Source organism: Cygnus atratus, chromosome 5 (assembly GCF_013377495.2).
Source record: "Cygnus atratus isolate AKBS03 ecotype Queensland, Australia chromosome 5, CAtr_DNAZoo_HiC_assembly, whole genome shotgun sequence".
NCBI lineage: Eukaryota > Metazoa > Chordata > Aves > Anseriformes > Anatidae > Cygnus > Cygnus atratus.
Window position 1 is genome coordinate 16,875,051 of NC_066366.1, and position 27,433 is coordinate 16,902,483.

Here is a 27,433-nt window from a genome sequence, read left to right on the forward strand (position 1 = left end):
AAGATGAGTTTGGTAGGTTTAATAGAAGAATAAGAAGGCTCTAAATGGATAAGATCAGCTTCCTTCACTATCACTCTGGAGAGAGGCTGTTACCATGTACTTTTGCCTGTTTGAGTCATAGACCATTTAACTTCAGTCTTGATTGTGATTTTGAGATATTCATTCACAAGCAAGATTGAGTGAATGGCCTTGTTTCAGAGGCCAGTAAGCTACAAACAACATGCATCTGTTGACTAAAATTAACTGTTTGTTGGCAGCACTGTTCCTGACCTTAGGCAGGATAAAACATGCTATGCCCATACTAAAAAGTTACACAATATATTTTAACGTCTTCCACAATTTTGAGAATTGAATTTATACCGTTTATCAGGAGGAGTCAGTAACTTTGTCATGCTTGTGGTGAACAGCTTTCACCTTTCTGCTTTTTATGGTGCCAGCACATATTACAGCAGTAACATCTAGCCAGAACAAAACACAGAAACACTTAGAAACTACTGACTTTGAACAGTCACATCTCATGCTAGTGGGACACCTTCTACGTAGGAGCTCATGATATCCTAACTGAAAGACTGAAGAGGGATCTAAAATAAATGCTTGTCATGTTTCTTACTCCATGTGTTATGTATGCTCACATACATACACATGTATGCTCATGCCCTGAGCACCATAGCACTGGTACATGAAGTGAATTAAAAACAAGTCATATTAGTTAAAAGTCGATAGGAACAGACAGTACTTATGTTTGGCTTTCAGGGAATATTCCTTTGTCTGTCATTGAAGTATTTTTAAGTCTCTCTTTCTCTCCCTCTCTCTTTTTTTTTTTTTTATTGTTCATTTCTTTATAGTTCAAAGATTGTAAAATTGGAAAGTGAGGTGACCTTGCCAGTAGTGAAGGGAATTAATTGCTAACCCTGAAGATCAGATTCATCCAAGTGTAACTGCTGAAACTGGCAATACAGTCTACTCTGAATTAGATTCTTTTTCGGTCTTTTATGTTGTCTGTGTAAACAAACACTGCTTTTTGTTGTTGTTTTTTTTAACTCTGTATCTCACACCTGGGTAGACTAGCCTTTCTCCCATGTTACTGGCTGTAAGCAATTTGTAGTGTTACTACAGTGTTTCCAAAGTAGCCTGTATCCTCTGATCTTCTCTATCGGAGTCGGGGTGTGGTACAAACATAGGTTATTTAAATTCTCTGCAAAATCGCAAGAAGAATCTCACTCTTATACCAAATTGAACAGCACACAGCAGACTTCATGAAGAGTAAAGAGACTGCTTCCCTATGCCAGCCTTGGCACAGAGGAAAAGCATCACAGGTAAACAAAAGCATCTATGGTGAAACAAGTATTTGGCTCTAATAGTTGTATCTGAAGCTGTGTGCCAAAAAGTCAGGCTCTTAGCCTGTCTTGAAACCTTGCTGCTGAGTGTGCATTGGTTTCCATAGACAATCATTAAGGAAGGATCTGCGAAGTCTCAGATGTCGCAGATACAAACATACAGGGGGATGGATCACCTGAAAGATTACCAGGTGCAAATGTGTGACTTGATAGTTAGAAAAAAAAACCTGTAAGCAGATAAGCTGGCAGTACAATCTAGAACAGATGCACTCGCCTGATTCCCCAACTGGAAGGGCCACTGTGCTTCTGAGGCCTGGATGGGTGGACGCTGGGCCAGAGAACTGGAAGTATAGATAGATACTGCGGCAACATCTGGTGCTGCTTCCATGCCAGCCAAATGTTCATATTTCTTGTCATTGCTAATCCACCCTATCTCTGAGCTTGTTTCAACAATTTGCAATTATGTTCTTTTGATCCTGAAAGGCTTCAGCTCATCTGACACAATAGGGATGCAGGAGGTAAATGAAGTGCACTCCAGTAGGACTTACTGACAGAGTCTATGGGAGTCGCATGAACTACATTTGCTGATCGTATCTGAAGATTGTCGGTAAATTGTCAAGGTGGCTACTTTATTAAAACGTAACTAAAAAAATCTGATATGTTTTGTGCAGATGCAAGTGATTTTTAAATACTGTATTAGTATGTAAACTGAATGAACGTCAGAGCTGTGAATATCCAGGGTTGGACTGGGATGATCTCCAGAGGTCTCCTTCAAGCTAAGTGGTTCCCTCAGGTAAGACACAAGGAAGATTTATCAGAAGAGATGCGCTTACTGAGTGCTGTAGAACTATCAGAGATGAGGGATTTGTAAGAAGCAGTTGTTTCTTGCATGAAGAACTAGCATCCCTGGGAGCTCTTCCTGGAGTTCATTGCCTTCACCAATATAACTTTTTACACTGAAATGCAAATCCTGCCCATCAATTTGCTGATCTGTAATAATGAAAAAGTTGGAGAAAGCAGTAGAGGAAAAACATGTATGTTAAAAGATAATGGGCAAATAAAGGGAAAGTAAAATGGAAGAATCTTCATGTCCCTTTTTCTCCTGTGAGACCGTGTTGTTTGGCTTGGTAGAATACCAGTGAGAGTTACACTGTGTTTTGTTATGTGATTTACAGTGAGGAAAAGGACTTCAATTAGCTTCATATCAGACCCTGGGAAGGAGCAAAAAACCATGGAACCCATTTCAAAATATACTGATGTTGTGTATCACTCTAGATAGTGAGTGGGAGTAGTCAGTATGGATTATGAAGGGGAAATCATGTTTAACCAACCTGGTAACCTTTCATGATGAGATGCCTGCCTTGCTAAATGATAGGGGAGCACTGGACGATGTGCATCTTGACCTTAGCAAGGCTTTCAGTGCCGTCTCCCAAAACATCCTTATCGACAAATTTGATAAGGTATGGGCTAGACAAGTGGTCAGGGAGGTACACTTGGGAGCTGGCTGAGCTGCTGGGCTCAAGGGTTTGTTATCAGCATCGTGAAGTCCAGCTGGAGGTCAGTCACTAGTGACACACCCCAGGGGTCGATAGTGGGATCAATACTGTTTAATAACTTCATTAATGACCTGGATGACGAGACAGGGCGTACCCTCAGCAGATTTGCAGATGATATGAAACTGGGAGAAGCGTTGATACAGCTGATGGCTGTGCTACTGTTCATAGGGACCTCAGCAGTTAGAGAACTGGTCGAACAGGAATCTTGGTTAAGTTATGCAAAGGGAAATGGCACGTCCTGTATCTGGGCAGGAATAAGCCCAGTACATGCTGGGGGCTGACAAGCCGGAAAGCAGCTTTGCAGAAAAGGAACTGGAGGTCCTTGCTGCAAAGACGGTCAACAGCATCCTGGGCTGCATTAGAGAGAAAATTGACAGCAGGAGGAGAGGGGATCCTTCCTTTCTGCTCAGCACTGGTGAGACACACCTGGAGTGCTGGGTCCAGTGCTGGGCTGCCCACTACAAGAGAGAGATGGATGTACTGGAGACAGTCCAGCAAAGGGCCACAAAGATAATGAAGGGAGTGGAGTTTCTTTCATTTGAGGCATGCCTGAGACAGCTGGGGTTGCTTAGTCTGGGGAAGAGATGGCTCAGAGAGATCTTATCAGTGTCTATGAATACCTGGTAGGAGGGGAATAAAGGCAAAGCCAGACTGTTCCCATTGGTGCCTAGTGAAAGAACAAGGGCACAAACTGGAATACAGAAAGTTGTATTTGAACATGATAAAGCTTTTTTTTTTTTTTTTTTTTTTTCCATGATAAAACCATTGTAACAGGTTACCCACATTGGCTGTGTAGTCTCCATTCTTGGAAGTAATCAAAATCCAACTGGACACAGACCTGGGCAGCCTGCTCTACTGGACTTTGGTTTGATGAGGGGTTTTGGGTGAAACAATCTCTACAGGTACCTTCCATCCTCAGCTGTTCTGTGGTTCCAGTTGCAGTATTTGTCCCTTAAAGTTGTTTTGTGTGTGTCAGCCTGCTAACTTCACAGTCATTGATTGGCATCAAGAAATAGTTTCTGAGAACTGGCTATTCAGTTAGAAAGCAGGCAGTTACCACCTATCTAGGGAAGTAATAAGGCATTTGACAGTCTTTGTCCTGCCAGTTACAAAAGATTCTTCTGAAAAGTGCTTTTTTCTGCTTTCATAGGCATTTTACAGTAGATTGCAGTGCTTGCAGAAAATCCCTGGAAAGACCATCTTTGACCTAAGCCATTTCTGGCAAATGTCCCCCATTTGCAAAAATGTTTGAAAACTAGGTAGACAATCTTTGGCTCTCTTCTTTAGTAACAAAGAGATGATAGTGTGTGTGTGTGTGTGTATGCTACCACCCTGCAATTACTATAACTACAGCTACAGTAATTACTGTAACTGCTGTAAAGATTTCAATGTTAAGTTCTTGGCTTCTGTGCTTCGGTTTCCATCTGTTCAGATAAAAAAGAAGGTGTAAGAAAATAAGAGCCTGGCAACTTCGCTGCTTGTATTCTCAGGGCTGGCACAAACAGAAATCTTTAGTGCCTGTGGGCACCCTGTGTCGTGCATTGTTTATTGTTTGCTATTTCATGATCAGAAGACTAAGCAGCAAATGAGCACGAAAAAGGAGGGAGCAATAATGCAGGAAACGTAGAACAGAACTGTTACAGCATGTTTTACTAAAAAGGCATTTTAGAAATATAGAGATGAATAACGCGAGGTCTCCTGGCTTCTTTTTCCAACTTTGGGAAAGTGGCTGCCCATTAAAGTGGTAGAGGACTGACTGAGTCTAAATTTCTCTACTTGATCCTTGCTGGTTTGCCATCATTTAATATCAGCCTGTCTCCGTTTTTACTAGACATAGCTCTTTAAAGACAGTATCTTGATACCACTGCAGTGCTTTTGTAACTCATATAAATAAAGAGCAGTAACTCTGTGGATGAAAGGTTCTGAACATGTTGCAAAGGATGATGGTAAAAAGCCAACAAGTTTCTTCTTTTTCAGTAATTGCTGTTTCCAATTGAAGTTAATATTATTTCCTATTGGACTAAATTACAGATGTGCAGAACTTGCCTGTTTCCTGAGGAAGGAGTTAGCTGGTGCTTTAACAAGGGCCATGCTAAATAAAGATGTAATTCTGAGCTTTGGCTGTCCAGCAGCCATGGTTGGCAGGTTGTAGGGGTTTTCTCTCTTATTGTTGCTGACATCTTTGTAACACAGACCTAAGAGCTAAGTTCTTCTGAAGAGTAAATGTTTCTGGGTATAATTTATGATAATAGCAACAATCATTCTTCTCTTTGACCATGTGGAGATTAGAAACTAAGCTTTCCCCGGGGTAATCCTAGATTGAATGTCTCTGCCTTGTTTCCTTCTTAAAGGAGACCCTGGCAGTTTGCTCTTCCTGGTCCCATAGCTACAAGTGCATGTACTGGCATGACCTGATGGTCACTTATGATGCTAGGCTGTACTGTTTTCATCAATTGTTTTTACAGTAAATGCTGAACCGACTGTTTTTAAAAGCATGTCTGCTCTGCAAGACAAATCCCATTTAAATGAGTTACATGTCTGAGCGGATTCTCTCATGTTTGTGGATTCTTCTGGGGCTAAACAACCATGTGCTGATACAATGCATGCTGGCCTAACGTGTTTGCTCAGAAAGGAAAGAGGCTGAACGATGTTTTGCTCTCACTGCTTATCAGCATAAATCTGGAGTGACTGCTGAAAGGGGTACTTTCTGTCTGGAGTCAAACTGCTGGGGCCTTCAGTTCCACTGAAGTCTTTACCTAAAGTTCTTTAATGCATGGATTAGAAAGTAAATCATAAAGGCTAGAGAACAAGTAAGAGAGGCAGAAACTGTATGTTTTTATTCCCAGGCTTGCTGAAAAACTCTTCTACTGTAAGCAGTTCGCTTAGCCACTCTTCACCTCTTCAGCTCCCTTCAGAAATGCAAGACATCCTTCCAGAGAAATACGGGGTCTTCTGACACAGGTGCTTTAGAATCACTAGTATTTTTCAGTAGGAAAGGATGAGTTGCCTATGAGACAATACTAGAAGATAGGCAAGCTATTTGAGAGGAGTATAAGCACATTAGCATGAAATTATAACAGGACTCACATAACCTGCTCAGGACACATCTTGTTGCAATTATATTGCTTCCAGCATCCAGACTGTGTGATTAAGAGTTACCTCTGTGCAGCACTGCACTGTGCCAGGTAGTCAGTGCTAAGTTCCCTGTTGTGACTGCCAAATTCTTCAGGAAGGATCTCTCTGAAGAGTTAATGCATTAGAACATCACAGAAACATATGTTCCTTAAATGACTTTCCATCTGGGCATTCTTCCTTATACAAGAGAAGTTACAATAGTTTAATTAACTGACTTTGGAACCTCTTTTTGTCTACTAAAATCTCTATGTTGAGACACTCAGTAGGCTTAATCTTTGCTCAAAGGTAAGTGACCAAGCTAACTTAAATTGACTACATGTAGAAAGGTTCGTTCACCCTGGTATAGTGATGCGTTATATTTTTGGCTAAGTACAGCTTTATCCATATAGTCAGGGCTCAGAAGTACCTGATGTGAAGAAAAGGCAAGTGAAAACTAGTTTATTTCTCAAAGATTTTTTTTCCTTCAAGGTAAAAAAAAGTCTGGGAAGAAAGACTTCTGTTTCCCATCTTGCACATACATTTTATTGTTCCTTTGTACTTGGGATGCAGAGCACTGGGTGTTGACAGAAGGGTTTATTCAAGCAACAGGTAATGAAGTGTAGAGTAGACAAAGATTTTGAATGATAATTTGTTTTTCAACAAGTTGAAGAAAAATAATTGTGTGCATTGTACTTGGCATTAGAATTGATGTATGTTTAACTTTGTTATTTTAAACATATTCTTTGATGTTTGTGTTTCTAGATCTGCTTTCTGACAGTAGAGTTTTAAAAGTGCTCAAAATAAAAAAATAGGCTTGTAACATGGTATTAAAAACAAGAACATGACGTTTTGTTATGTCCTATTAGCTGAGTGGCTAGCTGGAGCTCGGAATCCCTCTGTTCCTGCAGTAGCTGCAGTGCTGCACCCTTCGCAGTGGTCAAAATGAAGCAGGGTGAACCTGTTACAAGAGCGAGTTTTAGGTGTGTATAGGAAAACTTCATTCTCCTACCCTCCATTAGAATGTTTATCTGATCTGTTTATATACGACTGTGGAAGTGTGCCTTTATAGAGAGAGAGAGATGGGATAAAAGATAGCCTTGATATGGAGAGCTGGATGACAGTTGGGCTTTGTAACCTACCTCCAAGCCTGTACCACACTGCTGTACTTAGTCATCTGCAAGCTCAGCATAAAATCTGCAACTCTGGAGTTCAGAGTACATGAGCTACAAAGCTTTGGTAGTATGACAGGTTGCTCTGTAGGAAGTATTGCTTATGCCACAGTGCACGCTTCTGGCTGCCTGTCTGTGCTACTATTTGTGCCGGCAACTGCATGTATGATTGTGTCAAGATTGGAGGGTAAGCGCCTTTACATCTCTCTTGTTCGCAAGATTGTAATTTGTGAAGATTCCCCCAGTTTGTGGTAAAGAAATGCGTGTGTTTTGAGGAATAGATGCAGGTTACCTGCTAGATTCTGCAAAGTGCATGTGGACAACGTTGTCCTGGAAAAACTGAGAGAGCAGTTGAGTGAGTTATCTTTATAAGCTGGCAGTGTTTGAACGACTAGAGAACAGGCTTGTCAAAGTTCATATTTTGTCAACTATGGCTAGTGTGTAGCACATAAATTCATTATAGTGGGAACTCTACAACATCTGACTTTAGATCTATGGACCTCTTTCTGAGAGAAAGGAACGCTGATTTGAACAGTGATTCAGTATTCATTGAAACGAACAATGATCCAGTAGAGATGGCAGGCTAGCAATACCCAAGGTGGCAAAATCCTCTTAGTTTAACTTTAGATATGTCCTGTCTACGTTGTTCTTGATTAGAGCAAACTGTTTTCTGCTGAAAAATCTCCCTCAGGTATATGTTGAGGTACTGAAACACGAAATTAGTATTTGACATTTACTGAGAGTTCACACGCTACAACAGTCAAAACAAGAGACTGCTCAGCTGCAGTTCTAAGCATATCTAAGTAACCATGCTGAAAGCAAACTTTATAGCTGGAATTTATGGCATCTGCTGAGAAACACTGCAATTCCAAATGTTGAAATTTAATGCATGAATGCTTTAAATTTAGGATATTTGGAAACCAAAAGACTTTGAACTCTACCTGTTATGTTCGCCTATCAGAATCCCGTAATTAAGCAGTTATGTCCTCCATTTTTAGTGCCACTTGGGTTCATTGATATCCATTGATATGACCATAAAATCATGGTTATATAAGCAGAAAGAGTTTGAAACTTGGAGATTTCACAATATTGAACACATAATGGAAGTGTTTATGCCACAAGTCTGGCATAGAATGACTGTACCTTCATCAACTAAGAAATCAGTTGTTTTCTTTAAATTCAAGACTCTTCCATTGCTATTATTATACTTACCATATCTATAAACTGATGTGGTGCCATTTATGTAATTATCTAAGGCAAAATGAAAAACATATAACTCATTATGCTTTCCAGTACACATAGAAACACATTCATTCACCAGTAGTAACACACATCTTTGGGTGACACAGGACTCTTCATTTCTGCATAGCAGCAGCTCTTTTCAGTATTTTAAGACGACCTGAGGCACAAAATTGAAGCTCTTTGAAGATACAAGTGGAATATGTTCATTGAACAGCTTGCCAGTAAGACGAAATGGTGTTCTATTGCAAAATAATAATTAAAAAATGCCACAATGGCATCTATTTCATCTATGATGTTATTCCTCCTTATAATATTTCATTAATGACCTATCTCATGCATCTTACCTGGCACTGACTTTGAGAGATGAGTACTGCCTATTCATTCACAAATGCTACTCCCTGTGGGCTTGATTGCCTTTTATTCAAGAAAATGGATTCTGAAATTCTGGCTATTTAGTGAGACCCTCTGTGATTGTAGTACAGCAGATGGAACCTGAGTTACATACTTACACTACTGGGTGGAGTGGATACCTGGTTTTAGTGTGTACTTAAGAGAGCTCCAAAATCAGTACTAGTACGTTCCTCATGCCAAATTAGTTTCTGGAACTTCTCAGATTGCAGGAATGTGAAAAGCCATTTCATTAGGAAAACACTGACATCAGCATCAGGTGAGCTTCATTTACAAGAAGGCTATGCTCACAGTAGCGTGACGTGGCATGGAAGTGTAACATCAGTCAGGCAACTAGAAAATAAAAACTTCATCAATCTTTTCATTGTTCTGAAAATGAAGGAGTCATCTTTTAGTCTTGAAACGTTTAGCCTCTATATAACGTGATTTTGTGTTTGAAAATTTGTCTTTTGAAATATTAATTAGGTTTTGGCTTGTGCTGTAAGGTAAATGGAAATGTTTCCCTATTTATTATGAAAACCCTTTGATTTGGTCAGGATTGTCTTTGTTTAGCAGAGCAAACTTTTGCAGTTGTAATTAATTAAACAGTTTTGAGTATTCCAGAACTGCACAAAAATATTTCTCTTCCTGGCTTTTTGTTCACACAGTTGCAACTTGGGAGCTTCAGGCAATTTTCATAAGCATGGCAATGCTCTGCATTCAGGATTTTACAACTGGGCCCTGAAAATTAGTTCTGTGATTGAATCTGGCAGATTGGTTTTGGCTTGAGAATCAGCATATGTTTTTAACATATGCATGTTGGCAAATCAGATTGAAGTCATAACTAACAGGCCTGTTATCTCAATCCTACTAGTGCTTGTGGGAATTAACTATAATGGGCAAAAAAATGATGAAGGAGGAGTCGCAGCACTGGATAGTGAAGAGCCACAGTGACCCTAGATAAATCTGCTTGCAGGTAGCACAGTATTTTATTATTTTTTTTTTTTTAAATTTGCCAGCCCAGCTCCTGGAACGAGCCATAGGAGTTACCTCTTGGTTTTTCTGGCCACAAGATCAAGGCTAATCCAAGAATAACAGACAACCCATTCTGGCTTGCTGCCTGTGTTTATCTCTGCCTATCACATAGCATGCTGTTACAGGCTCTTTTCTTTAATGCATGTAGTTTGTATGCGTGCTGCGCTCCAAACTGGATCAGTGTTTTCTTTTGCAGCAGGAATTGTGCTCATACCACATGGCAGGGTCTCCTCAGCCAGTCCATTTGGGGTGGGTCCCAGTGTGGGGCCCCAAATGGCAAACTGGTTCGGGGTGGAACAATATGTGTCGGCCGTTCTGCAAACTCCCTGGGGCCCTTTTGAGGGAATAACCCAGAAAATCCACAAGAATGGCCTTTCTCCTTTCTTACTTATGAGTAGTCAATGCTGATGACTTAAAAAAAAAAACAAAAAACAGGGGCACAAAGGGAATTTTTAAGATTTTCCACATGAAGTGATTTTTAAGGACAGTTTGAGGCAGTTTGTGACCTGCTGTGTAACTAAGCACAGGCCACATGGGCTTGTAGGAAGCTGAACTGTAACACCAAAACCAACAGGCAGCATGTGTGAGAGGCAGGCAGACGTGAAGCATCCTTGCTGCTGGCCACAGAGGGCCCGAGGGGCAGTGGAGGTGTGCCCGTGCCCATGCCCTGCCTGCTCGGGTAAGCACTGCTTCCTTCCCAGCAGCAGCTCTGAAAGGGCCAGGCTGTGGTTAGGTCTTCTCCTGGCAAAATGGGTGGCTTGGAGACCGGGGTGGCCACCTTTTTTTTATGACCTGGGAAAGGCTTAACAGGCACAATGCAAAGGAGCAGTTCATCCACAAGACCTGATCTGACCAGAGCCACTGCTCTGTTGTGCGAAGAGCCCGTGTCTCAATGCCAGTGTGAGGAAGCTCACTGCTGGTCAGAGACCGGATTTTAGAGCCAGGTCCTTGGGAGGAGATGTGTAGAATTGACCTCTGCTTGGCTGGTGGTAAGCTCACAAGCACAGGTCATTGGCAAGTGCCATTTTCAGTGAGTAGCATGAGATTCAGCAGGTGTAACAGCAAGTCTGTCCTCATAGTTACATCTGATCTTCATGTAATTTAAGCATACAGCTGTCTTTTAATTTGAGGTTAAGACTGCAATTAGGTCCAGAGTCATGCAAGAATTCACCTCTTAGTTTATCTGCCTGATTGTTAGCAGTAGTGCCTTTCTGCTTATGGAGAATTTCAGGATGTTGAAGACACAGGAGGAGCCAGAAGAGAAAAAGCAGTGGTACTCCGTTCCCCCGCATCTCCTCTGCTGAGGTGGTTACTGGCAGTGACAGTCAGGTATCAGACAGCTCTGTGTGCACTTGGAGGGGGCAGATGGAAGTAAGTCACATCCTTGACCACATCACTATGGCCATACTGTTGTAGTTAAAGCTATCATGTATATCTATCTGACTCGTATCATCACCTACGTATGACTTAAGTTGGTTTTAATTATTTTACATCTGTCTGTAAACCAAGAATTCCTTCTGTTGCAACTCGCAGATGTTACAAATGTGTTTTTCTAGAGTGCACATTGCTCATTCTAGAGCAGCAGTATTTGTTTTCAGACTGAAAAGTGATTCCTCTCCCTGTTGTTAAAGTTTATAAAATACAATTACAATAAATAATAAACCACAGACTTGAGGATCTTTTAAGATTCATAGTGAGTTCCTAATGATTTTGTCACAGTTTTTTGTTGTTGAGCTTGAATTTAGTTTTTACTTTGATTTCCAGCTAACGTGGAGTAAAACTTGTCTGCTGCACTTCATTTGTAAGTGCAGTTTGCAGACAAGGGCAGAAAAAATGGTATCCATGGTTGGTAGGATTGCTAAGAAAGATCAGAGCTGCCATTTCTAGATTTAAACTAATCTTGTACTGTTTTATGGTCTAAAAGCAGAGGAAATTGTGAAGGCAGATTCAGTGGAGAAAGGATCCCAATAAATGTAATATTATCCAGATGTTATTCGTTCTGTTTGTGTCTGAAGGCTGAAGGTTAACTCACTAAACTCTAGAAGTTAGTGTCATGGCATATCCAAGCCAAGACCTTAGCAGCTTGATAACGATCCACTAAAATTTGAGAACTCTTTATCTTCTAAGACCTGGGCCAATCATTGTTTCAAGGGAATTGAGAAGAAAACTTTCTCTTTGGGCCAGTTGGCTGTGATAAGATTTTTTTCCTTTTCTGTGACTATCTGGGACTGTTTGCTTTGAAAGACGTGGCATTAGTTGAGATGATCAGAACCAGCATAGTAATTCCTATCTTTTCTCTGTAAATGTGGTAGCTTTTTGCAAATTCAGTAAATATTTTGAATCTGAAAGGAATGACTCCAGACTTAAGCTGTTTGTGTTTTGGAGCACAGATTTTGTGTTTATCTTGTTATTTTATTCACATATAATTACATACCCAGAGAATTTTCTTTTCTGCAACTTGAAGAGGGGTTTAATGTTGGAGAATCCAAGCTGTAAATATGTCACCGTTTTCCACATCGACATTACATGGTTTGGTTTTGGATACTCTGTCTTGCCTCAGAATCTTTTCCTTCTCCAATTAATCAGCCCTTGCTCTGTTTTCTTTTGGACTCTGTTGCTATACTTGGGGTTTTTCCATCTTGGTGTAAAGTTCAAACAGAGCATCTTCTAGCCGCCCTCCTACATGAGTCACCATTTAATTGCAGATCGGTCTAATTCCCACCTTTTTTCCCCTAGACAGTTCTGCTCATTGTACGTCTGTCTCCCAGGATCCCTACCTAGGAGCCCTGAAAAGCCACGAAAAGCCTGCTTGGCCTTCCCTTAACTCAGTCACTCCCAGTATTCCTGCTGGTCTCAGTACTCCCTTCTCTTTGTACGCACATGCAAAGTGACTTTTCAGTTTGTTCCTTTACAAAAAGAGAGAGAACAGGTGAGACTGAGGTAGAGCTTTTTATGGCTGTTCTTAAATCAGTTTGTGCTGGTGATCTTGATGTTATTATTTTAGAGTAAAATGGGGCTGAACCATAGAGTTTGGTTCTAGCATTAAACTTAAACATTAGTTCATTGCGCTGCACAGAAGCCCCTGTTCCTTTCTCAGTTCCTTGCAAAAAATGATCCAAAGCTTTGGGATTCCTCTGTACCTGTAGCCTGGGTGTAGTTTCAGTAAATCAGACGAGGAAGAGTTGTTACAGCCTACCCTACCCTGGCCATATGTAGCCTGATACTTATACGTGCTTTGCAATGCTGGAGTTTGTATGTGTTTAAAATGTTAACAGGGGCTTATAGAGCAGATGTTGCGGATGAGGGAAGAAAAAGCTGTTCTGTCAAACCGTTCAGAACAACATGATGGGAGGCTATTGCATGAATGCCTCAGGAACAGCTCTGGCTGCCAAGAGAGACAAATTTTGTCATTCTCACCTGCTGCCATTAGGATAGTATTTTCTTTCATATGTTAGAAGACAATTTTTCTGTATTGCTTTTGCTGTCAGTGTTGGCCCCCTCTTTGTCTTGCTGCAGCTAAACTGGAGGCTGGGAACTAGCACAGGAGGAAAAGAGAGGTGGCGACAGGCAAAATGTCTCCTCCTTCCCCCACTCCCCCTGCCTTCAGCAGTCTTGTCACTGGAACCTCCAGGGAGGAGGCAGGAACTGGACGAGGTGGCTGTTCCCTGTGGGACTGCTCACTGTTTCCATCTGAGGAGGCAGGTGTGCCTCGCCTCTGAAAGTCGAGCTCCCACTGCATTTTCTTAGCATTCAGTGGGGAGAAAAGATGGCATAATCTTCTGACTCCTGTAGAGGTCTTGCCTCTTTTGCATACAATTAACTTCCTTCTGCCAAAAATGCCTTGGCCCTAGGGCTCTTAAAAATCCTCCAAAGAGCTCACTTTGGGGACTAGTTTCTTTGTGATGGATGACCTAGCACTGCAAGTCTGTGATCCCACAGCATATCCTCAAGGACTGCCACACATGATCTCTCCACATGCCAATTGTTTCCTAGGCAATTTCTAATCAAATGACTGCAGTGCATTTTCCAGGAAAAAGCTACAACCACTTTCAACAAATGAACTCGCTGTAAATTCTCTGCCAAGTGCTGCTGCCACCATCCTTCTTGATTATGTCTACATAAAAGAATGCATTTTTGTTCAAATGAGGGGAAAAAACCAACAACAATAGATTCCATTCTTTGTCACAGCACATCATGCCCATCTCCAACCTGATCCCCTTGGGAATGGAGTGGCTGTCCAGTTCTGAGTGGAGAAAATTTCAGAGAACCTACAGATAAAATATTGATAGCTCATGATGGTATCAGACATTAATGTGCTTCTATACAAAGCATATAGTAAGTGAGGAGTGTCCATTTTACTTTCTGCTGCTGTGTACTTTCCCAGTTTACATGTGGCATTATTCTCTTATAAGACAACTTAATGACAAGAAACTGAACAAAGCAATGGCGGCATTCTTCACAGAAAACAGTGTGTGAGAAAACAGAGTGAACTACCACTGGGACTACGACAGATTCCCAGGGCCAGATCACTTCATGTGCAGAATTTAATGTGCTGCCAAATGCTTCTAAATGTCAGAAAATCATGGGGAAAATGCACAGTACAGAACATGGCACAGACAGAAATGCATAGATAGAAATTAATTTTTTAGCTTGCAGCATCTCCCGGTTAATTTTCCATGAAGGTTTCTCCCCTTCCTCCTCCTCCAGTGCTTCTCAGACTGTGAAATGATCAGGGTTTCCCTAGAGGCAGATGGAAGCCCAGGTAAAGGGCCACAGGGATGATAATGGCATATATTTTCTAGAAAAAGAGTAATTGCGTTTATTTTCTTAGTGCAGTGCAACCCAGTGTTGGCATTTCCTTCAGCTGACCTGCATCCTTCTCTCTCTGCTCACATCATGCAATAATACAGCTCGTTGGATGTACTGGCAGTGAGCAAGGTAACACAGAGGTGTTCCTGCTGGCAGGCCGACCAGCACAGCATGAAGAAAGGGAATGGCTGGATAAAAGGAGGGGGAGGAAGAGTAGAAAGTCCATCCTCAAACTCAAAATTTTCTGGAGAAGTAAAGCCTTTGCAGCAAGGTAGAAATTGATGTCATTATAAGTCACTCCTGATAGAATAATGATTTATCCAACTTGCACAGTAACATGAGTGCTGGGACAGGGACAGATTAGGATAGCAGCAAGAGAAATGCATCCTTCCTGACTCTTCTTATTACACTCTAAAATCTGCTCTCCTTTGGGCACAGAATAGGTAAGCAGTCTGTTGAGATGTGAATTCTAAAGCCTTTGGAAAAAAAAAAAAGTAAAAAAAAAAAGTGATTTAAAAAAACAAGGGAAAAAAATAAAAAACCACCATTCACCTTTTTCCTTCCCTTTCCTCCCCAGCCAGGTTTTTCATGTTGAAGGTCTGCTTGTGCATGCAAGCCACTTATAACCCTGGCACATGCTAATTTTTACAGAAAGGATATTTCTTCGTGGTATGTGTTATTTCTGGTGCAGACACGAAGGTATTTTCTGTTGGCTGAGCACAGTCTCTTGCTGCAGGTCACCAGGTTGCTCATTACCTGATGAGATGATCAGGACTGTGCTGGATCGACACAGTTCAGTCTGGCGAAGTTCCTGACATGAAAGTGTCAGAGACACTGCGATGTGGCCTTAAAGGCAAAAGTGAGCATGGCCACAAAACGTGGTAGATATGGTCACTTGTAAGGTGAGTTTTTCATTGCTCCTGAGTATTTTGTTCTGGTGCTTTTAGCCTTTCTTTCTGTCCTGACCATGCAGGGAGCTTTGAATCCTCTCCTAGAGGCTCTGCTGAGTACAGAGAAAGTTCAGATTCTGAATTTAGGCTCCCCCCTTCAGTGCTTGATGTTAGGTTGGCTCTGCTGCAGGCCAGATAGAGGTTGAAGTTCTCTGGAGCTGACTGCTGAATACATCTCCCAACCACGAGCTGTTTGGGATTGCTGCTCTTCCCTTAGGGGAGTCAGTCAACTCTGAACTGGCTGTGCTACATATTGGCTGGAGTGATTCATCTGCGTATCTGGGGCAGTTACAAAGCCTAAATGGGTTGGGGAATTAAAGCTGAGCTCCAAGGTCTTTCAGCTGATGAGCTACTGGGTAGCTTTCAAAGTGAAGAATGTAGGAGCCCGAGTAGTTTGGTTGCTTGACATAGAAGCAAACTATGACGCAGAAGGATCAAGCCCTGTTAAGAACACCCTTGCATTGGCAATCCAGGATTGATCAGATGTTTAAATGGACCTGTGGTTTCGTAGATGCTTCTTTGCTACTCACGAGAAGGGAAAGAGCAGAGGGAAAAACAGCACACTTGTCTGTGTGAGAGAAGAGAAAATGGCACCTTATTAGTGTGCTTTGCAACTGGCAAAATGGAAGCAGCACGTATTTTATGGGGTAGAGTTATTCCAGCCTGAAGGTTGTTCAAAGCCATACAAAGGCAGTTCTGCCTACAAATCCCATTATTGATGAAATGGTTTCTAACGGGATCGGCACCGCTTACTCTTACTGTGCTCGCATATGTGCGCACACACATACATGCACAGCTTTGAAAATGCCTTTCATAGATTCAGCTGCTTTCATTAATATCAAAATCATTTTATATTTTCTGGTATGCATCTTTTTTCTATGAACTTTCTAAAGGAACTGGTATCTTCTACCCTCGCTTATTTTCTTTTGAATGCTTAAATGAAAAGGGCTTTTTTCAGCATTAATAAATTCATAACTAGGAATGGGAAATGTGTTTTCAATTACAGCTGGGACTTCGGAGCCTTGCATCATGGTGGCAGGTATCCCTGGGGAAAAAAAATCAAGCAAGTAGTAGGTCACTCTGGCTGTGTATTAAGAGTACAGATGATATATATTGTGTATGAGACTATTATGATACCCGCATATTATTGTGCAATTTCAGTGTTGTGTTCGTTCATACAGGAGTAAAGGGGGACTCTTCATAAACTAGCCCAAAATGACTCTGCCTGCTATTGTTATTACTTTATTTATATTGCTTTATTTTACATTTATTTATATTGCTTTATTTATATTGCTTGCAATCTGTCATACAGAGTAAAACCTCAGTGTACTGGGTGCTGTACAAATTAGGGGTAGCTAGATTGCTTTTCTGCAAGTTGCTTACAATTTGTTGTGATGGTATACAGGTATTCTTCCCCAGCAATGCCTCCATTTTAGTTATCTCTTTGATTCTACTCATTCATCCCTAAGTCCAAAGTATGTCAACTGTTTTTGCTGGCATAAAAACAAAGCTGCAACAGTTCTGCAGTGGTCTCAAAGGGTCAGTTGTGCAAAACTGGAGGCTGAAGCTCTGCATGGAAGAAATGCAGAATGTGAAAAGCCACCAGATAGTGACAATATAACAAAGATCAAGGGAGGGAGCATTGAAATAGACTGGTTCAATTGAAGTGTCAAATAATCAACAGTATTTTTTTAAAATCGAGGATATCAGGTGAGGGGTGGAGCAGCCTGTACATTTGGATTATGTGGAACGACAGGCACAAATACTATACAGGGTACACAGGTGAGATGACAGCACTTCTGATCCAAAATAACACACCAGCCACTCGGGCTGGGGGAACTGAGCCCAGCTACTAGCAGAAGCAGGCTGCTTACGTTTGGTATGGGCCTGCTTCCCACAGGGCACAGCGTACTGCACAAAGCTGGCGTGTCCTGACACGACCCCATTTTGGATAAGAAGCAGTTCAGATAACCAGGGCTGAGCAGTTCCAGTTCTTTCACCTGCTGCAACCTGCCGAGCAGAGGGACAGAGTCTGCCTCTGCAGGATGGGTTTTACCTGCTTCTGCCTCCCCCGAGCAGGCCCAGGAAGCGATGAAGTGTGTTGTTGAATCTCAGTAGCAGATATCAGACCGATGTTAATTACGATGCCTTTTTTCCTTGTTTACACAGCCCCTTCATGCTTCTGCCACCGCTGATGGAGTGGATGCGAGTAGCTATCACCTACGCTGAGCACCGGCGCAGTCTAACAGTGGACAGTGACGACATCAGGCAGACAGCCAGACTGCTCCTACCTGGGCTGGACTGCGAGCCCCGGCAGCTAAAGTATGTGAACTGAGCTTTATAAGCAGCTGAAGTAATTGTAACCTTTACAATGTTTTTCTTTCTGTATTTCATGAGAGCAGGATCTCAAAATACTATATGGGCAACACACGCTCACCTTCTTAGTGCTCCAGAGATAAAGGAGCTTTGGCCAAACGCTGCAGCCAGGATAGAAAGATTTTGTCATGCCAAAAGATGTGTAGGAAGAATGAGATAGAGACAGATTGAAATACAAGTGTCTGTTCGTTTATGCCTTGGTCTTAATTACAAGATAATTCTTTGCTTTCTGAGATACCTTGATGAAAAGTATAAGTACTTTTTTAAAATCCTCCTCCTCTCACAAGGATTGAACAGGGATTTATAATTAGCTTGGTTCATTACCACATCATAGATATTTTATTCAGTGTTTGTAGTCTCTTTAAGTTGCTCTCATTAACACTGCTTTTGATATCAGAGTTATATCTTGAACATTAGCGCAAGGTAAATTCTTGCTTCTCAAATGAATTTTGCACCCCATATTAACTGTGGGTTAAATGAGTGGGCTGGACACATTAATAACAATGAATACTACTTTTATCATGCTCTTAAGTGATGAAATGATTAGCTGAACAGATATATGATATATATTATTACTATTAGAATTCTTTTTCATGAACAAGAGAAGCAACGAGAGGCTTTTAATCAGGAGTCCTCCATCTGTTTTTGCTGCTTTTTACTTTACCTTTGGCAGCCAAGAAGGCTCTTGCTTTTTGCTACGTCTCTGTCTCCCGATTTGTGAAATGAGGGATACTACTTAGTAGCCACAAAATCTAATGCAAAGCTAAATTAGTTGGCAAGTATGCTGGTGCAATTAGATGACTGAACTCTGCTCCAAGCTCATTCGTGGCATGTCTGCTATTTCTGACTCTGCCAGATATGATAACACAGGCTAAGACTGTTCCATATAGCTGCACTTTAAAGGGACAAAGCGACATAGCTACGGAAGCTACGAGGTGGCACCCTTTGAAGCTACGTCTGCCCTGTAGCTGCCCGCGCTGCTCCTGTCAGGTCAGCCAGGCGGGTGAGCTCAAACTGCTGCGGACCCGCTGGGTTTCTGCTGGGAGCTGGTACCTCAGGGCTGCATGGCAGGAAGGAGCAGCTTTCTGAATGTTTCCTCGGCTGCAGCCAACTCCTGGTCCTGTTCTCAGCTGCCACTTGCTGCCGTTCTCCTCAGGTGTGGTACCTGACTGACAGAGTGCTGCCAGTCTTTTTAAAAGCCAACTTAAACAGATGATCCATGGGAATTGTGTAAACTGAAAGGAAGCAGCTGGGCTTCGTGTCCACAAAGCGGGAATTGTGTGCTTAGTCCAGGAGCCTGTAGCACGTTTCTTTTCCTTTTACTCGGCCAGTATACGTGTGCTCAGTGTCAATTAAAGCACAAGCTGCTCAGGTTTATGAGTGGATGGTAGGTGCTAGTTAATGTGGACTAAGCTAATGTTACATGCGTGCCTAATTCTTGCCAAAACCTTTGAAATTCTCTGTTGAACAGTACCATAGAAGACTAAACTAATTACAAGCACTTCCAATCAGTTCCATAATTTTTCTTTTGATCTCACCTTTATAAAGACGCTTGCTTTCAAAGCTGAATCCACACCTTCCACTCTCTCTCCGCACTTTTTTTTTTTGTGTGCGCACATTAGCATACAAAACACAGGTGGTCCCTTACTTTATAGATCATACACCTTAAAAGGGGGGGGGGAAGGAGAAAAAAGAAGGCAGGGATTTGGGTGTTTGTTTTTTGCTTCTGATATGAGCTAAAAGGGAAGACTTAGCCTTGCTTAACTTGGTTGATCAAGTTAAACTTGATCAGATCTTTGTTCTGAACTGTCTTGCCTGAGTATTATTTTCAGAGGCCTAAGGATGTTCTGTGATGTGTGGCATGAGATAAAGAACACTGTCTTTTTGCTGCATGAAAGAATTAAACTAACAGAAAAAATATGAGGAGAGAGATGTGCCTCATTTGCAAATGCCTGTTATATCATCCTGTAAAGCAGTCACCTGTATCTAGCAATTACAATGCATTTAAGGGAAAGGAAATCTTGGAATGGAAGCCAAATTTATCCCTGGCTAGCTGTGTGACAACAGGCGAATTGCAAATAGCTTTTCCTTATGACACAGACTAAAAGTCCTATAGTGATAGTTCCTTGCAGCAGTGATGCATCAGATAGGGTATGTTGAAATCCGTGAAAGAGAAGTTGTGCAGAAGAACAAAGTGCAGTTAGGATAACCTGAAATTTCGACCTCTAGTATCTCTTCTCTGACACAGACTGCTTGGGCAGCATAGTTATCCAGAGGTACTGTTTGTGTCTTAGCGGATAAAGCCTTCAAATACGATGCTCTCGATTTGTTTGCCACACGATTTATAAACATCTTCTGTACTCACCTATTACTGGTTAAATGATAATGTAAGTGGGGAAATGCTAGATTGCAGAGAGCTTTGTTTCTTTTCCACCTACTTAAATATAATTTTAATATTGCTTTTATCATACACTATTTTTTGTATTGTTCCCTCTCTGCAGGCCAAATTTAAATCACTCACTACCAATAGCCTCCCTGCGTGGAGCAACTTGTTTGTGAAGTCTGAGGAGCACACCAGGCTCCTTGTTCCTACCTCTTCAAGCCATCCTGTCCCAAACTGAGACCTCAGCCCCCTTCCCTTCCCTGCAATCTGGGCTCTGCACCCCCAGGTTCCTCAGTCCAGCTTCAGTTCTCCAGTTATCCCCAGGCACAGCTCAGAGCACGTGGGAGCTGCCATCTGGGCAGCTGCTTGAGCACAGGCTTTACCCTAGGAAGCATGCAAGGGTTTGTCTCTCTCCTCCACAGGATAACAACTCACGCATGGAAAACCTGCTGTGGGTACAGCTGCTGCACAGCAGTTGTGCATCTGTGAACTCTTTCCCGCTGGCTCTCAGAGGATGCTCTAACTTTTATCACACTCTAAAAGAAAAAGCGATTTTGCCTCTATCGTAGGCAAGCACGCTGTCAAGCAACTACTGCAGAACAGCAAATGTGTAGTCAACTTGCGCTGGGAAGTTGTGCATAGGCTGTGCCCCAGGAGTAAAGCCCACAGAACTTCACATTCCTGTACCTGAACTTGCCTGCCTGCAGCTGCCTGCTGGCAGCTCCAGGCCACGCACTACAGCCCACCTTTTTGCCCCCGTCTCTCTGATAGCTCCATGCAACTGCTTTGTTTTGCTGCTCGCTCGGCAGGGCTCATCAGTGAACTGTCCCCCTGCTCCACCAGTGCGTGTAAATAGCACTGAGTGGAATTGCACCTGTTAGCAAAACAGAAACAATGTGCAAAGACAGGTACCAACTCTTTAAGAACTTCATTTATTTTCCGAGGTTCAACGGCTTTCAAGTTTATGTCTTTCTATTTCACTTGTTTGCATTAGGATGATGATTATTATAATATAGCTATGGTATCATAATTATAAAATACTGTAGTATCATGATATTGTACCAATTACCTTGCGAGAACAAGACTATTAATTGGCTAGTTTAGCTTGAGGACTTGTGTACGTCTAACAGTAAGCCTTACCTTACTGTCATCTTGTGCTTTGTTCTGCATGTGTCCTAATCTAGTATCTGGATGCTTCAGAGATCTTGTCTTCCCGTCAAATAACTTGCACTCAGCTGCCTGGGAGCTACATTTATTCACAGATGTATCTCCAAAGAGCTGGTGACTCCAGGGCTGTCACTTTGCTTCCCTGCTGACTGTTCCCCAAATTGCACCCTGGTGTAGTTCCTCTCTGAGAGCAGCTGCGGTGAGATGCTGGTTTCCCATGTGCAGTGTGACCGGTCACCAGGCTGGGGAGTGAGTTTTGTTAACTCAGCATATTGTTCGTTGCATATGGTCACCATTTGTCATCAATGCAAGTTCAGAAGCATACAAAATGACCAGCTGAATTAATACTTGCAGAAGATTCATCCTGAGTCTTCTAAGTGAAGTGATGAGTGTTTTACTTATCTGGCAGGCCATACAAAGTTTCCAGAAGAGGTTAGCCCCGTCGAAAGAGTCTCATTTTTCAAAGGAACTTGGCAGGCTAACATTGCACTTACTGAGAGTTCACACTAGAGCCTGTGCTGAAAACCAGACAACGAGTAGAGGAGGCACTCACCCTGAAATAACATCAAAGGGCTGACCATATCAGTGCTCAGCTGAGATAGAAAGCGCCTCCAATTTGGGAATGCTTCTTCAGCGAAGGAGATAGACCTCCAGGTTTGGAATTCAGAAGTCTCTCAGCAGATAACCAGATGATTTACAGTAATCTCTGAACTCCTTCCAAATGAGATAAAGGTTGTTTGATAGTCAGCTAGAGGATAAGGATTTAATAGAAACTCATAGAAATGTTAGCACACTTCCTTTGAGGCATTGGAAGAGAGTTGAGAATGATTTTGATTTGCCTTTTTGGTTGTTTGGTTTGTTTTTGATTTTGAATTTGATTTTTTTTTTCTACAGAAAAGAATCTGAGGAATAAGAATCATTATCTTATTTTAGAAATATCTTTTATTTCAAAATAATAGTCTGGTGGTCAGACAACATAATTGTTTCATCCTAGTACTATCACCTGACTGGTATTTTATGTATATGTACACCTTCTTTCCACCTTTTTCCTCCTTAGAATATGTTTTTGTATATGTTTGATGGGCTACCATACGATGCAATATCACAAATGATATATAGCTAATTATTTAAAGAAAATTTTATTTATTTATCACGAGAAGCAGAATTAATGAAATCTGATTGCTGCAGGTGTGCATCCTGTGACCCTTCTCCCACCACAACAACCTCACTGCTGTAGAAGCCAAAGGTGTTCAGTGCCCATTTCAGAACGGGCATATCCTGGCATCCCTTTGCTTTTCTGCTGGTGAAGGTGTAGCACAACCAGTGCCTGGTCCAGAGATACCCTTATAGTGACGGGCTGAGTGGCAAGGAATAAGGATTTCTTTCTGCCTTTCTCTCAGAGGAGGGCACCAGTGAACTTCCTCTGCTTGGGCTCGTCTCCTCTCAGTATTTATATGAATTTACTATCTCTAAGAACAAAAACTTCCATCTCCAATATGATTGAAGATAGCCAGATTTTTCAGAAATGATTACACAGTGCGGAAAGTATGCACTAGGTAAAACTGTGACATTAAATAAGCCTGATGTCTGAGACAGGGAGAGAGATGTGGAAAAAAAAAATTAAAAAAAGACCAAAATCCAGAAATTATTTTATCCTTTACAGACCTGAATGCTGCTTTAGTTCCTTCCGGAGACTGGATGCTAAGGCTGCTACCGAAAAATTCCAGCAGGATCTGGGTTTCCGAATGTTAAACTGCGGAAGGACAGATCTGATCAATCAAGCAATAGATGCACTAGGACCCGATGGAGTTAACACCATGGATGATCAGGTATGCGCACACAAAAAATTCTTTGCATGACCAAATTGTGTGTTCCTTTCTGTGTAGCAAATCAATGTGTGAAGTCTTAAGCGTTAGTTGCCTCTCAATGTCTTTTCGAAGTCCATCTGGTGTTTTATTCTGAGAATGTCTCTCTTAAATAAAAAAAAAAAAGTCCCCCCTCATGCCACCTCCTGAAAAGCCAGTCAAAGCCTAGAGTGAATTGTTTCTTTATCAGCTGGAATGCAGGGCTGTTCCTTGGATGGCCTGTCTCAGACACTGATGGAAGACAGGTTAATATGCCGGCTGCAAATGGAAAGTCTGATGTTGTCTTAATGCTGAGACAATGTCAAAACAAAGTGGTTTTTGCCAGTGACACTCTCTTCTGGTTCAACAGCCGAAATCCTGTCAGGGTCAGTGATGAGCGACCAAAAGGTGTTGCTGTCTGATGGCTTTCAGGTTGCCCGTGTGAAGTGAATTGTGTGTTCTCGGTACAGTCTGGTATAACAAACAGCACAGAGAACCCCAGTGGCATTGGTATCCGTTGGTATTAGCTTTGCTGAAAGCTCACTGTGTCGATGTGTCTTTTTTTGTTTGTTTGTTTTTACCTGTTCCCTGCTCAGCTAGATTTAAGTATGGGGACTTGGTAGTCTGGTAAGTCTTTGGCTGCTTCTGCTGTCAGTCCCATCAAGTAACAGCAGAGTCTGTTCTCTGAGGCATAATTCAATGCATTGAATTAGCTTTTAATTTAAAAAAAAAAAAAAAAACAACAACACCTCCCCCAAATAAACACTCATTATAGCTGTCACAGCAACAAGAATGAGCTGTCATGTCTCAGAAACAATAGGATATTTATCAGTAGGAAGGATTTACGTTCAAGTAGAGAGGTTTTCTCATAGGCTGTGTGATACTGTGTTTTAGTGCTGTGGCATTTCAGACCAAATTCTGAAATTGGCACATGTTCCATGGTTCTTTCTACCATCCTGCAATTTAAAAGAAGGTAGGAATATGTATGCAAATATGATCAGAATTGCTCCTGCACAAGTCTCCATTTAAGTATGTAGTTGCCTTATTTACATACCCCATATAATGAGTTTTGTGGTCACAGAGGTACGGTATCATTTCACAGGTGCCCTTGACATTCACTTTATTAAAGTGACAGTGGTGGCAGATTTATTTTATGAATAAAGTAAGTCTGCCACTTTCTTCCTTTATTTTTTTTCTTAAGTTTTTGCGGTTTTGGCTTATGTAGCCCTAAGGACTTTTGTTCTTCCAAAGCAGAACTGCTGTATTCTTGCTCTGGTATTTTGCACTGTGAACCTTAGTATCCTGGCACTGGTGCCAAGCCAATCACTTCTCACTGAGGGACATTTTTTACCTGTCTACAACAAGCCAGCTGTTTCGCTTTTTTTATACATAAGGACCCTGCATTGTAGGCAACTCGCTGGAAAGGTTGAGGACTGTATTTATCACTTATATGTCACTTATTTATGGTCTTATCATCCTGCTGCTGTCTTCCTCTAGCCAGTCCTACTGTGAACAGGGAGATCATACAGCACTGGCAGCTCTGTTGTCTTTGCAGAGTGCTGCTCCCATGTTTCAAAACAGTGTTTTGGTAGTGACCAAAGAGGGCAACACATCTCTCTTTGGAGACAGAGCTGCTCTGAAATTCTCCACGTCAGTGATTCTGGAGCAACTCATCATTTCAACTCAGCAAGCAACCTCCATCACACTACCAACCACAGAGAGAATTAAATCCAAACACTTAGCAGTGAACTCTGACGTAACTGGAATATGAAACCCAATCTGAACTTTGCAACTAGCTTTTGTTTTCCCCCTCCTGTAATGCCAGTATGCCTGATTTGGGGATAACTGATGTAGGCACAGCAATAGAAAGCAGGTCTGAATGTCCTGTCGTAGGATAGAATGTTGGACACTGGCACCTCATAAACTAAGTTGATGTATTTTGATTTCCTTTGGTAACGATGAGTCTTTTTAAAACAGTGCACAGTAGGCAGGCACCACTGAGTCACTGCAAACAGGTGTGACTGCCTCTTGTGTGGCAAGTACAGCAAAAGGTTTTTTGCAAATCCTACCACTGGAATTGTTGGACTAATTTAGCATATAGCCTTTAGATCCAGGTTCAGGTTTTGACCACTCCCAGAATGTGAGCACATCCAGCATTAAGGTCTGTGTTCAGACCAACTTCTACACATCCGTGTGCACAGATAAATTTTGAGAGAGAGAGAGAGAGAGAGAGAGAGAGAGAGAGAACTCAGAATAGCTTCAGAAACCTCAACTTGGAGCAGGACCTTCCTTGCATTCACTTCTAACCGGTACGAAGCAGCTCTCTGGTTTCATGCAATCTGAAGGGTTAGGAAAACAATCTCTTCTTCCCTATGAATACTGACTAGCAAGCAGGGAATGCAAAGCTGATATTGGAGGAGGGAAAAAAAAAATGCATCTATGCATTTAGCTATACTATCTATATAAATGCATACTATCTATATAAATGCATCTATATAAATGCATCTATGCATTTAGCTCTATAAGGTAGCTTAACAGAACCCTGACCGTGTACAGGCTTGTGCCTGCCAACCCAAGTTTAAAATTCTCATGTTACCTGTCTATATTAGAGCTGGTCTCCCTCTCAAAGCCCCAGAAAACCAAACTCACCCATCCTCCTACCCCTGAAACACCTTTGCAAATGCGTACGGCTGTCTCACGTGCAGGAGGATGGGAATTGTGGCTGTTTTGAAAAGATGCCTTTGCAGATACAGGACCAGAACTCCTCTGTGTGAACTTTACTTCTATTTTACGATACATCTGTCTAAAGACAAAGCTGTATTATTCATTCAGTTCATGCAGTTATATTATACACAATGAACTGCAGAAATGCTACCTGTGGAAAATTCAAACAAAGTAATTAAGCAGGGGGAAACGCTGTAGGACGTGAGCAGGAATGAATTTTACTAGGCCGTTTCCTTTCTGTCCTTGGCTACTGCTGAAATTAGCTCTGTAAGTAAGGCTCATTTCTCTCATAATTCATCTCTGAGCCGTCACAGTTTGTTGGTTAAGTAAAAAGAGAGAAGCAGATTTATGGGATTGAAATGCTGAAATATTGTGGCAAATAGGATTTTAGCAATGGGGATATGTTGCCAAATAAATTCATCTGCATACTTTTGTGTTGTTTTCTGCTTTCAGTTCATCTGGCTACAAATGATCCAAGAAATGCTATTTCTTTTTTGGCAGCCTCAGGAAAGCTCAAGAATTGTGGACAATACATGGCTGCGATTTTCAGCAATCCCTTTTGTATTCTTGCAGTCTTGTCCCCTGATTTTTTGTCCACATTGCTTTCCCATATTAACACATGGTGCCAGCTCCACACAGAAACCAGAATGTTTTCAACATGTGCGTGTGCTGTCCCGACACATGCATGTGCGCACACATACACACTCTGTGTGAGATTCAAACTCGGTGTCCATGATAGATTCACTGTTGCAAGGTATAGAAAGGTAACCATTTTTTTTTCTTTCCTGAAGGGTATGACCCCACTAATGTACGCCTGTGCTGCTGGAGATGAAGCTATGGTCCAAATGCTTATAGATGCCGGAGCAAATTTAGATATCCCAGTAAGTAATGGAGGAAACTCTCCCCAGAATTATTCATTCTTGATCTATAAATTAACAAGAGAAGCTAAGGAATCACTATGAAATCTCTTGTAGCAACTGAAGTCTTCCCTTCTGGAAGCTTTTACATTGGACTCAGAGCAAGGCATTTCTTTCCGAAATCACTGCTTCAGGGATTTGGGAGGGGGAGAAAAAACATCAAAATCTCTTGGAGCACTCAGTGGCTGCAATTATGATTGGCAATGACAAGCCTAATAATAGGCACAGTGCAGGTAAAGGGGCTTCCTTCCTGAAAGAGCTGCCACTAGGAGAAACCAGCAAGCCCGTTAAAAAGGCCCAGGGGACTGGACAGAGTGAGCAGTGCTGGCAGCATTTTCTAAATGACATTAGTTACCATTCCCTGGGGCTGTCACTTACAAAGGGAAAAGCCAGTTACGTAGATATCTTAAGATACGCTGCAAT

The 27,433-nt window shown here is 41.8% G+C and overlaps 1 protein-coding gene across 1 annotated transcript in view; it reads left to right on the forward strand.

Moving 5' to 3' along the window:
- Positions 1-27,433, forward strand: part of ABTB2 (ankyrin repeat and BTB domain containing 2) — a 141,498-nt gene that overhangs the window by 99,131 nt on the left and 14,934 nt on the right. Inside the window, exons 4-6 of the mRNA XM_035552048.2 lie at positions 17,769-17,921; positions 23,189-23,354; positions 26,885-26,974. Coding sequence (XP_035407941.1) covers positions 17,769-17,921; positions 23,189-23,354; positions 26,885-26,974 — 409 coding nt within the window. The remainder of the gene's footprint in view (positions 1-17,768; positions 17,922-23,188; positions 23,355-26,884; positions 26,975-27,433) is intronic.